Source organism: Telopea speciosissima, chromosome 8, assembly GCF_018873765.1.
Source record: "Telopea speciosissima isolate NSW1024214 ecotype Mountain lineage chromosome 8, Tspe_v1, whole genome shotgun sequence".
Classification (NCBI taxonomy): domain Eukaryota; kingdom Viridiplantae; phylum Streptophyta; class Magnoliopsida; order Proteales; family Proteaceae; genus Telopea; species Telopea speciosissima.
In genome coordinates this window covers 59,173,439-59,188,346 of record NC_057923.1, presented here as the reverse complement: position 1 = coordinate 59,188,346, position 14,908 = coordinate 59,173,439, and the positions used below count along the sequence as shown (strand labels likewise).

Below are 14,908 nucleotides of genomic sequence, written 5' to 3'. Positions count from 1 at the left end.
CGATATTGGGATTTTCTTGAAGCTGATATCTGCAATTTTGTTAAAGAATGTTTTGAAAATGGATCTCTCCCTCCCAACTCTAACTCTACCATGCTTTGTCTAATTCATAAGAACGATCAGCCTGAGACAGTGGACCACTATAGGCCAATCAGCCTCTGTAATGCTGTTGTTAAGACTACAACAAAGATCATAGCCAGGAGATCAAGCAGCTACTTGGAATCCATCATTTCTACAACTCAATCAGCCTTTGTACCCAATCGTCTCATATCGAACAACATTCTTCTTGCCCACACAGCTTCCCATTTCATCAAAAGAAAGAAAAAAAGGAAGAAAAGATTTGCCGCTATTAAGCTGGACATGAAGAAGGCGTATGATCGTCTTGAGTGGTCTTTCATCGAAAATATTCTCCTCTGGTTTGGTTTCTGCAGAAAATGGACAAGTATGGTAATGTCGTGTATTACTTCAGTCTCATACGACATCATTGTTAATGGAGGAGTCCATGGGAAAATTGCCCCTTCAAGGGGAATTCCCCAAGGAGACCCATTATCCCCAGCAATTTTTGTAATCTGATCCCAAGCACCTAGTGCTTGGCTGAACCAGGCTGAAGTTTCGGGTTTGATCCATGGGATGAAAGTTCACAATAGAACCTCATCTCTATCTCATCTTCTATTTGCCGACGACAACCTACTATTTTCGGAGGTATCTCTTCAAGAATTTCATAACTTGAGAGATTGTTAGCAACTCTACTGCAAGGCAAGCGGCCAATAGATTAATTGCCACAAGTCTTCCCTAACCTTTTCTCCCAACACTCCCTCTAAGATCAAGCGGTGGTTTTCTGGGATTTCAAAAATTCCTCATGGGGAAGCTCTTAAGAAGTATATCTAGGCCTTCCAACAATCTTCGGGACATCTAAAGTGGACTTATTTAGAGGCATTGCAGAGAAAACATCCACCAAATTACAAGGGTGGAAGAAACGTCTTCTTTCACCGGCGGGGAAAGTTCTTCTTAAATCAGTGGTTCTCTCCATGAACAACTTCGCCGCCTCTCACTTCAAACTCCCATTATCCCATCATCTAGAAATTAAACGGGCCGCGTCTCGTTTCTATTGGGGAGAAAAATAGAATGCAGATAATATTCATTGGATTGCCTAGGAAAAATTATGTAGCTCAAAAAGCAGGGGAGAATTGGGTTTTCGAGACCCAGCTATTCATAACAGGGCTGTGCTTGGCAAATTAGCTTGGAGGCTTTGGAAAGATCCTAATTCCTATTGGGGTCAATTTATGAAGCAAGTTTACTTTCCTAATTCTGATTTTCCGAATGCCCCCTCTGGTTCAAATTCATCTTGAGCCTGGCGCAGTCTCATTGAAGGTAGAAAAGTCCTCAAAGCCGGGCTGTTGTGGGTGGTGGGTAATGGAGATAAAATTCGGATTTGGGAAGACTGTTGGCTCTCCTCCTCCCTACATTGAAGATTCAACGCCAAAGTTTCAGAGATAACAGCTTCACTCTGGTATCGGATCTTATTGATCAAAAGAACCGGGCATGTCTCCTAGATATCCTGCGTGATATTTTCCATCCAGAAGATGTCGCAGCCATTAAACTCATTCAACTGAGTCTGTTCGAAAGACCTGATTTCCAGGTGGGGGGGGGGGGATTCAAAGATGGCATATATGATATGTTCGGTTAAGCCTGCTTACCACTTCCTTTCAAACATGGAAGATATTAAAACTAGTTCCGCTGCCTCTTCCTCTACCCACAGCTGACATTAGTATGTTCCAGATATTGTTTGAAAGAAAATTTAGTCCTGCTCCATACTTCCGAAGAGGCGAAGATTAGAAATTTTCTCTGGTGCACTGTATCCGATGGAATAGCTTCAACAGAAGGGTTGGTTAGAAGGAAAGTCCCTATTGACCCATGTTGTTCTAGGTGTGGAGAGAAGATTGAATAAGCTGACCATATCTTATTGGACTGCCCAATTGCTCGAGCAGTTTGGTTTGGTTCAAAGCTCATCTATATTCCTCCCAGCTCTGATCCTCCACTCCTAAAGACAATCGAGTTGGGCTTCAAATCCCTCAGCAAATAAAATTATTAGTAAGGAGATCATGGGCCAAGCTTCTTTTATTTGCTGGAACTTATGGAATGCAAGAAACGATTTCATCTTCAATCGTGAGGAATGGTCGCCTGTTGATATCATCTCCAAAGCTGATCGAGATTTTCAGGAATTCAAAGAGGCAAAAGTGGCTCCTACTTCAGGCTTTCTCGGGTGCCAATCATACTCCAAGAAAGAAGACATTTCACCAAAGCCTCTGTGGTCGCCCCCTGCCCCCCATATGCTAAACTCAATTCTGATGCTTCTTATTTGAAAAACAAGAGCGGCATTGGCTTTATCATCCGAGACAGCAGTGGGCATCCTATATAACAGTTTCAGATCCCATCCCTTTGTCAAATGTTCTTTTGGGAGAAGCTTTAGAATTGAGACAAGGAATGCTGCAAGGAATCGTTGAAGGACTGAATAATTTATTGGTGGAGTTGGACTGTAAGGTTTTGACCCCCCCCCCAATTGGAAGTAGATAATATCATACATGATATTAAACACCTCTCCACTTTCTATCCTGTTCTTTTCTTTACATTCTTAGAGAGACTAACAGCGTGGTTGACTCTCTGACCCGGAGGGCCTCGTCCTTAGCGAGCAGGACTGAATGGCCCATTTCCACCTCTTGGTTAACTGATCTATGTAATCAGGATACCTTGCTTTGGTCTCGCTTTAATGCATAGTCTTTCTTTCACCAAAAAAAAAAAAACAAGGGAAAAGATCATATTCTCATGCAACATTCTATGTAAGTTGTGGACCTGGATCTCTCCAGTACGGCAACGTGTCTGGTGTGCATTTGACGGCTGGTGTAAGGATCCGCCACAAAGATCGGGGGTTTCCCAGGAATGTGGGTGTATCGGGGTTCCTCCCAGAAATGGTCCTCCCTTCAAGGACTAGAAAGAAGAGTGTTGCACAATTATTGTGGGGGTTTGAGATCATGCAACATATAAAATAAAATGGAGTTGCCACCTAGGATTAGGGCGTAGGGCCCGATTGGTGTAGCCCTATAAAGGGTTACATGATTCCACATAGTCTGCTTAGAGAATTTGAGTAAGCTGTCAGGTTAACCGAAATTCCAACTCAAACCGAAATTGGAATCAGTAGAAAACCTAGGTAATCTGTATATTTTCTTGAGAAATTAGCTCCCCCACCCCCCCCCCCCCAAAAAAAAAAAAGAGAGGGTAAATTACTCTCCCCTCCCCTCGATTATGCCTTAATGACAGTCCCTTCCCCTGCGTATTGAATAATGACTCTCTCCTCCCCTAAAATCGAAAGATTCTATCAACCGTACCCATATTGACTGACGGTGTTAGAAATACAATGAAAAAGACAATAATACCCTCATCTCTAACCTCCCTACCTTCTTTTTTTTCTTCTTCTTCCTGCAACCAATGACCAAACCCATCTAACTACTTCAGCCACCAAATCCCCAACTTCTTCTCCTCCACCATGGCCGAACTAACCGAATCATCTCCTTCTGCTTCTTCTCTCATCTTCTCTGTTTTCTAATGTGAAAACCCAGCTCAAACCGAACCATCTTCTTCCCCTCTGCTTCTGTTCTTTTTCTTTTTCTTCTTCTTTAATACCCTAAACCTGTAAGACCATCTCTATGGAATAACTAGGTAATTCCAAACCCTATGGATTCCAGGCCTTAGAGATTCCAGCACCAGACCATTATTTGAGAGATCAATTCCTGAAATTAGATCTGGCGGTAGGTTTAGAAACAGATCTGAAGTTTTCAGTAAAAATCTCACAACGGAAGACTAGGTTGGGGGCTGGGATCTAAGGGTTGAATCGGCCTATGGTGGTGATTTAAACGTTGGATACATCTGCCATGGCTGATTCCCTTCGATACCTCACGGCTTCTTTGACAGAAAATACAGAAGAAACGTTGTTTTAAAGCAAGTAGGTTCAGGCCTCAAGAGATCAGATCAGCAAGAGTTTCAAAAAAAAAAAAACAGAGCAGGATCTGATTAGCCAGATCCTATGGAAGTGATTCCCTCCATAGGATCTGATTACCTATGGAGGTGATTTAAACGTTCATACTTCCTCTGATTTTTCTTTCCTTTGATCGTTTATCCTGCCATATTTGACCTCTCTTTTTTCAGTCGCTCTGAACCCCTTTTAATTGCAATCTCCAAATCTATCTTCCCACACAACACTTGCAAATTACAGTGAGTTCTCCTGGAATTCTCCACAAAATTCTGACTCTTACAGCTTACGGACCTGATTTTCGGTTCTATTGTGTCGATGAAGATTGTCTGAGTGTTCGATCTGATTCTACCAAAACACAAATGGGTTGCACTGGATCGACGCAGAAGAAAGGAGATGGTGAGTTTCTTGGTTTCGTTTCTCATCTTTGTAGATTTTCATTGCATCTGTTTTTTCTTCCTCCTTTTGTTTAATGAATTGAAATTGAAATCCGTTCAATAGCAGACTTCTTTTGCTTCTCTTTTGAGATGACCAGCCTCCAATTACTACAGTTTCAAAGCCAACTTGCTACTGTAACTGAATCACCTAAACAGGTAACCTAATTAGATGAATCCATTCGAGGTCTTCGTTTGGTTAGAAGGAGATCGATGGCTCACAAGGTGTATACAACTCTCCGCCAGTAAAAATTACCGCCAGCGAGTGTTTGAATAAGGAAGAATAGCGCCGGAGATGCCTGCTACCAAGCTCTGGTTACCGCCGGAGTCTTCGAACAAAGGAAGAAGAAGGAGAGCTTCTGGAAGTTCTCCTTTCATTTTCTCTCTTGTCATTAAGGGGTATTATTGAAATATCACAAACAAAAGGGCATTTTGGGGTTTAATTGAATATATTTAGGGTGATGTCATCACTTAACAGAGATTTTTTACGGAATGGGTACGGTTGACAGAATCTTTTGATTTTAGGGGAGGGGAGAGCTATTACTCAATATGCAGGGGAAGGGCTTGTCATGGGAAAGGGGAGTAATTTCCTCAAAAAAAAAAAAAAAAAAGGACCAATTGAAAGTTGACCTATTCCATATTTTATGGTTTTAGCGAGCTTGGCAGATAATGGCTGAGTTGCCCTAGGTTAACCAAAACTAGCCTGTTTTTGCAATTTGTACCAGCCTTGCATGGTCATCAAAACTATAAGGTACAATGTTATCCATGAACATAGCTCATGTGGAACAATCTACAAGTGACTTGGATCGGTTGTTGTGCATATATGAACTAGATCATTGTTTCAGATTGTGATTAGCTGTCACTTTATAACCTCTAAAATATAATGGCTATAAGGTTAAATTTTTCTTGGACTATGGAATGCTAGCACGGTTACTTGTGCCATGTGGAAGAATGACTGTCAATTGCTACTGTTGGATAACCAGGGAATGGTCTGGATTGACCACTTGTTAAATTTCGGATTCAAATTCAATGCCCTCCCATGTATAGGCATGCAATTGCATGCATCCTCTTGGTAGTCCTGAATTTTTTTATGCTTTATTTTCCCACTTAGCCAACTCCCGTTGGGCCGAAACTTGACAAATGACTAGGGTACCATGTGTTTCATTTGTCAAACAAAATATTTTAGCCCCATCCAACATGCCACATGGCACAACTAAGTGTTTTGTACATAGTGGGATTTCTTCTCCCGACACTTGCACTACTTGCAATTCAGAAATCTTTAGTAATGAAATATTGAGAATAATAAAAATAAAATAGTTCAACGAAATTAGAAGTACAACAATAAGAAGCAAGAGCCCCTAAGCTTAAAGAATAGATGCATAGTACTTACCTGATTATGTGAGAGGGAACAATAAAACCAAAAAACACTTGCTTCTGAGATGTTATCCTTCCTCTCAATACTCTAATAAAGAAAAAGTGAGAATGATAAATATTATGCAGTGAACATGAAATAGATATTAGAAACCAGAAGAACAAGAAGCCCTAAGTTATAAGAATGGATGCATAACATACTTAAGCTGATAATTGGAAGAAAGAGCAATAAAGCCCCCTATAACACTAGCTTCTGATTTGCTGTCCTTCCTCTCAACTACCGAATGAAACTTCATTTAGATGGGTGGCATGATGATGATTTATAAAGAGATGCCATCTATTCTAGGGTTGCAAGCTTGGCTGGAGCCCACCCAAAAATTTCAGGGCATTGGCTGGGCTATTAAGGTTGCGGGCTAGGCCAGAAAAAAGATCATATGCTCATGCCACATTCTAGTTTAAGTTTTTCACATGCTTTGAATAGTGCATATAACATCAAATCCCATGTATTATTTACAAGCCTACATTTGTACAAGTCTTTTCATGCTTTTTGAAAGTAAAACGTGAGCAAAAAAATATCATGAACAGAGGATTATTTCCGAAAATCATCAAGTAAGGCCTAAATGGTGCAATTTTGAAGCATAAAAGTTGAATGGGCAAGCCCATGATGAGCCCTCTCCAGAAGAGTCTTCCTTTTTTCAACTTCTTGTAATTCAAGGCTATTTTGTATTTATAAGGGAGCAGAACCAAAAGTGATCAGATGGGACAGTGAAAGCCCATGCAAACAACAAAATCTGAGCTAAGAGCCCTTTAATTGGGGCTGAATCATTAGTGAGGAGGAAGATTCAAAACTTGGCATTAGATGGATGGTGGGTGAGATGAGAGGATTATGGAGACTTTGAAGTCTAATTCAATGTGTAAGAGTAAGAAAGGTAGCCTTGGACACCTTGTTCTACTCCTGTCCAAGATCGTCTAACTCTACAGCTGATGAACTAGCAAAGGTTGGTACAAGAGAGATGATATTTACATGGGAGAATATCCCATTCCAACATAGTTTGATTTTGCTGCTTCTAGTATAGTTTTCAAGTTGTTGTTTCTACTTCTTTCTTTGTTCTTGGCTCGTTGGTTTGTAAAATATTTCTTTTTTACATCTTTTACAATGAAATCTAGTTACTTATCCGTGAAAAAAGAAAACTTGATAGAAGACTGCAACACGGTTGGTGGATGTATTTTCACATGGACAAGATCATTGTACATGTGTGAAAATCCAAAAGACTGGGAATCCCTTGCCACAACTTGCCACTTGTAGTTCCTCCCATTTGCGTCAAGGGGCGGGAATTTGTTAGGCTAATTACTTTCCCTATCTGATTCTGTAAATGGGGCCAAAAAAAAAATTTAATTTGAAAAATACATTGCCCATGTAGGTAGGCAGAGGAACCTCTTGCATATAGAGATCAAAGGATCATTGATGAGATGTGCTGTTTGGATTTGCATTTCAGGCCACATAGTGTAAACTGAACTTGATATATTATCTAATTCAAGGCATCCCTATCTTAGAAATTCAAATTCAAGGCAAAACTGAAATTAGCCCCCCCCCCCCCCAATTGATGTTGAACCATTCCATATTTTTGCAATTGATACCAGCCTTGTATCATCAAAACTATAACTAGAATGACTTCCATGAACCTAGCTTATGTGAAACGATCTATAAGTGATCTTGGTTGGTTACTATCCAAATATGAATTGAATCATTGTTTCAGACTGTGATTAGCTCTCTCAACTCAAACTTATAAAATATAAATGATTATAAAGTAAAGGTTTTCTTGGATGCATACCTAGTTGTGCCATATGGAAAGATGATGTGGGGATCTCCACTGTTGGCTATCCAAGGAATGGTTTAGATTGACCACTTATTTCAAAGTGGCTTTCTTCTCCCAACGCTTACACTTCTTGCAATTCAGAAATCTCTAATAATGAAAATATTTAGAATAATCAAAATAAAGCAATGAAAATGAAAAGGATACTTCGAAGAAATCAGAAAAGAACAAGAAGAAGCTAGAGCCCCTAAGCTTTAAGGATGAATGAATGATTTACCTGATTATGGAAAGGACCAATGAAACCCAATACAAAAACAAAACAGAAAAAAGCACTTGCTTCTGCTTCTGAGATGCTGACCTTTCTTTCAACACTCTAATAAAGAAAAATTAAGAATGACAAATGTGAAGTAATGTACAAGAAATAGAGATTAAAAGAAAAAACCAGAAAGAACATAAAGAAGAAGCCCCAAGTTGCAAGTGAAACACATAACCTGACGACTGACGAGATGACGGGGAGAAGAGCAATAAAACCCAAAAACACTGGCTTCTAAGATGATGTCCTCCCCTCCCCTCCCCTCCCCTTAAAACTGCACAAGGAAATGAAATTTCTTGTGATTGCTTCTTGTGGGCCATGGCGGCTGCATTTGATTCATTGAACATTCATTTTAACTTTTTTTATTTTTTTCAAAAAATGCAAGTGCAGTGGAAAGATGGGTTGGATTTTTTGTTTGGTCAACTTTTGAGTAAGATTTACACACGGAAAACAGTCACATTGTTGGATTTGGATATTTAGAAACATTATATTGTTCAAGTGTCAATATATTGGCATACATGCCCCTCCCCTGTATTATGGCTTAATTATACATTTTTTCCTTGGATTTTCCCTAATTACACCTAGACCCCCTTTGGCTGATGGTGTTAGCCTAGTTTTAGTTTGGAAAAAACTATTTTACCCTTGTACTAAAACATCAGAAATACATGCTACCATATATTCATCTTCAACCTAAAACACCCATATCTATCTTTCCTCTTCCACCACTGCCTCTGCTCTTAGTGTTTACAATGTTCAAACGGCAGAGCTGCAATTCATTGTATTTCCTCAACTTACAGAAAGCATTGATGATAATCTCCTAGGTGACAACGTCAGGTTTCAATTCAACTCTTCATCTCTCATATTGGCATGCATGGCCCTCCCTTGTACTATGGCCTAATTCCACATTCTTTCCCTGGATTTTCCCCAATTACACGTAGACCTCCTTTGGCTGATGGTGTTAGTCTGCTGCTGTTAGTTTTAGTTTGGAAAAGATTATTTTACCCTTGTGCTAAAACATCAAAAATAAAAGTATAATGCTACCTTCATTCATCTTCAACCTAAAACACCCATATCTATCTTTCCTTTTCCAATATTGCTATCGCCACTGCCTCTGCACTGAGTGTTTACAATGTTCAAACGGCAGTACTGCAATTCATTGTATTTCCTCAGCTTACAGAAAGCATTGATGATAATCTCATAGGTGACAAATCAATTCAACTCTTCATCTCTCATATTAGCATGCAGGCCCCTATCTTGTACTATGGTCTAATTCCACATTCTTTCCCTGAATTTTCCTCAATTACACCTAGACCTCCTTTGGCTGATGGTGTTAGCCTGCTGTTAGTTTTAGTTTGGAAAAGATTATTTTACCCTTGTGCTAAAACATCATAAATAAAAGCTACCCTTTATTCCTCTTCAACCTAAAACACCCATATCTATCTATCCTCTTCCATCGCCTCCGCCATGATTGCCTCTGTTCTAAGTGTTTAGAATGTTGTTCAAACGGCAGAGCTGCAATTCATTGTATTTCCTCATCTTACAGAAAGCATTGATGATAATCCCATAAGAGACAACTTCAGGTTTCAACTCAACTCTTCATCTCCCATCTTCGTATATACTTCTTTCAGCTTGACCTCATTTTGTTCTTGGCCCTAACCCTCCAAGAGAATCGTGTAAGTCCTGAGGTCGGGTGTAAATCTTCTCTTTTTCATTTCATTGAAAACCTCCTGTGCTTTTTTAACGTAACAAAGGCTATACAGTCCCCTTTCAACTAACAATTATGCCAATATCTGACACCTTCACCTAAGTGTAAGATAAATACTGCCTTTGTTCTGGGAATTCCTTCAATAAATTCTGCCTTTCTTGCATCCTTGAAATTGGAATCGATTAGAACCCTTGAAATTTGACTTGAAAGAATAAGTAAAGATTTCTCAAAATCTGTGTTTTTTTAACAGTTTTTAATTCGGTAGATTGGAATCGGTTAAACTTCCTAATTACCCTGTATGTGTATTTTATCACAATCGGAGATGCAGGAGGAAGAGGAAGAAGAAAAAGAAAGAGGGTAAAAGGGTCATCTCACAAGGAACCAGGGCTAGTTTGGGGATTACGAAAAATATTACTAAGCCATGTCACCATTTAATAGACGGACACTAACGATAGGGGTGTAATAGTAATTTTCTTGCAAACTAGAGGGGGTCAAAGTGTAATTGAGAAAAATGCAAAGAGGAATATCTCATTTTAGCACTCACGACCCTCGAATCCTTAAAGTAAAGAAAACTGTAATTCTAATGGGAGGAAGAGCAAATAAATTTGATTCAAACTTCAAATGTTTTTATTTCATCCAAAACCAGATCATTCTGCACTAACAAATTGAAGAGCAACGTTAAGGAGATGGAGAATCACTCAATCGAAAGATGCCAACTAGGAGGGGTGCTTAGTAAATGGTTGGGTTCACATATAGGCTCTTTTATGGAGGTTGGGCTAGGTCCAAGGAGAGATTTAGTCCAAAAAATGAACTAGAACCCGGGTAGGTGGACTAGACTGCGTGTACTCTGTTGAAAAATCACATCTCCTTCAATAAAGTTCCGTTTGTTGAGGTTTGGTGTCTTGACTTCTGACGATTGGACTATTTTTTGGGGTTATTTTTGTAACTTCGTCCCTATTATTGTTGCCTTTTTTTCATAGTTGCTTGGGGTATTTAGGGTTAAGGATAGTAAGAGACGTTTAAGCAGAAAAACATTTTGTATTCCTGTTTACTCCATCGATCAAAGAACATACATCATCCCCGTGAATGTAGGCACATTGGCCGAACCACATAACTAGTTTTGTCTGTGTGTGACGTGTGTGTTCTTCCATTATTGCTATCGTTACACCGTTTGACATGATTCAAAAGCCATTTCAAAGCAGTCTCAAATGACTACATCTTTTATTCTTTGGGTTTTCTCTAAATAACATTTTTGATAACCCAAAAATACCTTTGAATTTGATATATGTGCACATGTAAAATTTTGGTGACAACTTTGGGCTGCCACTTTGTTGGCCTTGATCTTTGATTCCTTTTAGACCAAGAGTTGGTGTTGGGACTTGAGTTGGATCTTGGGCATGATTTTGAATTGGGGCCTTCATGACATGGGTTGGGCCTGCATCAGACTCCTAGTAGCAATGGCTTCCACACACCACATGCTACCAAGTGCACTAGGGATCATTATCACCTACAATTCTGATACCCTCCAATTCCCTACAATCCCTCACATGGGAGTGAAATGACCACTTACCCACTGCCTTGGGAAGTGTGTCCAGGCAGTGGGTAAGTGGTCATTTCAGCTCCCATGTGAGGGATTGCAGGGGAATTGGAGGGTGTCAGAATTGTCGGAGATAAAAATTCCTTTAGGAACTTGTTCAGAGTCCCAACCCTATTGTTGGTGGAGTGAAATTTCTAACCAAATCATTTTCCACCGATTTCAATGTTGCCGGAGTAGGCTGGAATCAACCTAGAATCAGTCAGAATCGACCTGAACACTAGAAAGGAAAAAAAAAAGAAAAAAAACCTGATTTTTTGAAGCGAGAATTGGCAAGAATATTCGGGAATCAAATCCAACTGATTCCAATCTGATTCGGTGATCCGTTTCCAATTATTGGAACCATACCCATCCCATACAAGATTAAAGAAGACAAAATAAAGATACCCAGGTGGTATAAGCATCAATGTTAATTTGCTCTAATGACTATCCAAAGAAAATTCCAAATAGTGGAATGGAGACCCTATGACTTAAGAAATGACACAACCAGTATTTGAAAATTAGTATTGGGTTGGGCTACAGAAGGCCACCTGATCCAAGAAGATGGCTTGTGAATGATCAACTGAATTCTATTCGGGGAGTTCATTCCAAAGAACCAAAAACCCCTTACACTACAGAAGTTATAACAACCACACTAAATTCTAGATTCGAATGCTCTGGGTGGAAAAGGGTTAAAACTCAAAAATGCAAAGATCACTCAACTGTCATCAGTATATTGAGTGCCTTCTCACTACATATACACAACTGGTACTTAGAGACTCAAATTCAGTACATACAGTTAATTCTTAGTTATTATTTAGGGTAAATTGCTCCCCTCTCCCCTCTATGATGCCCGAATGACAAACCCCTCCCCTGGGTATTGGGTAATAACTCTCCCCTCCCCTGAACTCAAAAGTGTCTCCCAAGGATCGAGCCTTTCAACGAAAAGAGGTTGGAGTTGTTGTTTGATCCCATCATGTTCCCATTCCAATGCTTCCCACCATTTGGTATGGCCCTCAATACTCCTTAGAGTAGTAGTAGTAGTACTGCTGGATGTTGAGACCCCCAAACTCAGAGGGAGCAGACTCTTCAGATCTGGACACCAGACAACTGCTAGCGTTTCTAAGGATGGCGCCATGATGGGATGAAAAGAAACTGTTTTCCAAATCCTTTCTAGTTTGTCTAGTCCCTCAAGATAGAGATACTTCAATTTTGGGAGAAGAACAACATCATCATCATCATCATTATCATGACCTTTTTCTTCTTCTTCATTCACTATTATTACTTGGATGGTATCACAGCGCGAGACTTCAAGTCTTTCAAGGTTTGAAAGTTGTTGGAGTATGCCCCATGTGAAAATATTTCTCAGGTTTGCACAATCACAGATAATTAAACTTGATAAACGACTGAAGCTTCCTGGTGGCATTGGCCCTTCCCAAATGGCTCTCGTAGTTGGCATATCACTAACTTCCAAGTATTCCAAGTTTGGTAAAACTGCACATGGAGGAGTTGTTGTTGAAGAAGTAGCACTTAAATCATAATGATTTCCATTATTGATGTTGATGATGATCTCCATCATCTTGCATTCACGAACATAACATTCTTTCAGCTGACTCAAGTTCTTCAAGCCAAAATCCAACAGCCCTTGACAATTAGTGTGATTGCTTACTAAACCGAAACCATTGGCCCGATGGAGTACCTCTGCAATTGCAGTGTTGCTGGGTGTGTAATTATCTCCCACCAGTTGTAAATATGGCTTATAAATTGAGAATGATGCTCTTTCTTCTTCATTGCTGCAATTCAAAGTGAACTGAAATGATTTCAAGCTTTGATTTTTCCATGGATAACTTTCACGTACAAAATGCTCAAAACTTTCCAATGTTCCAAACTGAAACTCAAGTTGAGTTAGTTGCTTTAAGCTACCCACCTCTTCCACAATGCTTTCTTCATACTTTGGAGAATGATCAGGCACACGTAGGCTCAAGTTTTCAAGCAGAGAGAGGGTTGATATAATCCCATTAGGAACCACCATCCCTCCAGTTTTCACTTGCAGACTTCTAAGGAGCGTAAGCTGCTGAATTTCAATAGGTAAGTACTCAAACTTGCCATAGCTGCATCCTAAGTGAAGCACTTGAAGTTTTTTCAGATTCCCTATTTGGGATGGCAGAGTAACCAAATAACGACACTCAAGGAGATATAATCCTCGAAGGCTTACTAAATTGGAAACAGAAGATGGTAACTCCTTGATATCAGTGTGTGACAGGTCCAAAACTCGAAGATTGTGCATATGCTCGAAGAATGATTCTGGAATTCTAGTCAAGCTTCCATAATTCTCCTGCAAAAATAACGTCACAAGTGAGAGGGATCTGGGGTTCTCAGGTAGATTGCCAATTTCATTACGCATCAATGAGATCCTCTGGGACTGTCTCCAATAATATTCTTCCTCAGTTGAGAGCTCCTTTATTCCCATATTTGTCCTAACCAAGAACCGATTATTAACATCCTCTTCTTGCAACACCATCTGATGATGAGCAGACAATAATGATGATGATGATGATGATGATGATGCTGATGATGAAGTGATCATTAATGCCAAATCTCTAATCACGTCATGCATCTTGACATACCGACTCCATGAGTCGTTGCCATCTTCCAACAATGAAACATCTTTTAGGTAATTTATTATAGCATGCCCTCTATCACATGCATCATCCAACCTTGAAAAATAACGACCATCATCATCAATGAAACCCTCTGCCAACCAACGTCGTACAACTTCTTTTACTGGAATCCCATAGTCCTCCGGGTATAAAGCACAGTATAAAAAGCAGTTCTTGATATTGTTACTTTTTATTTGGTCGTAACTGAACTTCAATATCTTAAACACAGATTCTTCCATCTCATCAATAATTTCGTACTTATTTGATCTCAACTCCTTCAATGCATTTCTCCATTCACTTACCCCATTCTTATCTCTTAAGCACCCTCCAATTGCAATAATGGCAAGTGGCAAACCTCGACATTCTCCAACGACCTGTGCAGCTATTTCTTTTATATCCTCTGATGAATCCACAACGTCACCAACCTTTTTCCGAAACAAATTCCACGCCTCCTCTTTAGATAAGACTTCAACTTTAATTGTCTTATCAATCTCCATTTTGTTACAGACAACCATGGACCGAGTCGTTATTATCATTTTGCATCCATTTTCTCTGCTTGGGTTGGGGATTCCTATGATTTCCAAATCCAATGTTTCCCACAAGTCATCTAGAAGCAGCAAATACTTCATATTTCTCAATCCTTGAAATATTCTGCTGGCGTTTCTTTCAACAGACTCATCATCATCATCAAACTGCAATTTTAGACGCTTAAGAATATCCTTTTGTACCTTTCTAATTATTTTTTCTCCTCTTCCTCCATCTTTGGACACAGTTACCCAAATAACCATTTGGAACATAGCTGTTAATTCGGGTGAATTGTGTAGGACCTTCATTGTAACGGTCTTCCCAATTCCGCCCATACCCCATAACCCAATTTTATGCCTATCATCATCATCCCTTATGCAACTTAATATCTTCTGGACAGTACGATCAATTGGTGATGATGTATTATTATTGTGGCCTTCCATAGCTGCTGGTGCAGGAATGGGTTCAACTGGCAGTGGAGGTCGCTCAACC

The 14,908-nt window shown here is 39.7% G+C and overlaps 1 protein-coding gene across 1 annotated transcript; it reads right to left on the bottom strand.

Annotated features, from left to right (window-relative positions):
- Positions 1–7,733: 7,733 nt before the first annotated feature.
- On the bottom strand, positions 7,734–14,859 carry LOC122672499 (disease resistance protein At4g27190-like). The gene is made up of 3 exons (XM_043869961.1): positions 12,517–14,859; positions 7,918–8,013; positions 7,734–7,790 (listed from the first exon to the last, which is right to left on the bottom strand). Exons 1-3 carry the CDS (start codon positions 14,857–14,859, stop codon positions 7,734–7,736), a joined length of 2,496 nt encoding a protein of 831 aa, XP_043725896.1.
- Between the last annotated feature and the right edge of the window lie 49 nt (positions 14,860–14,908).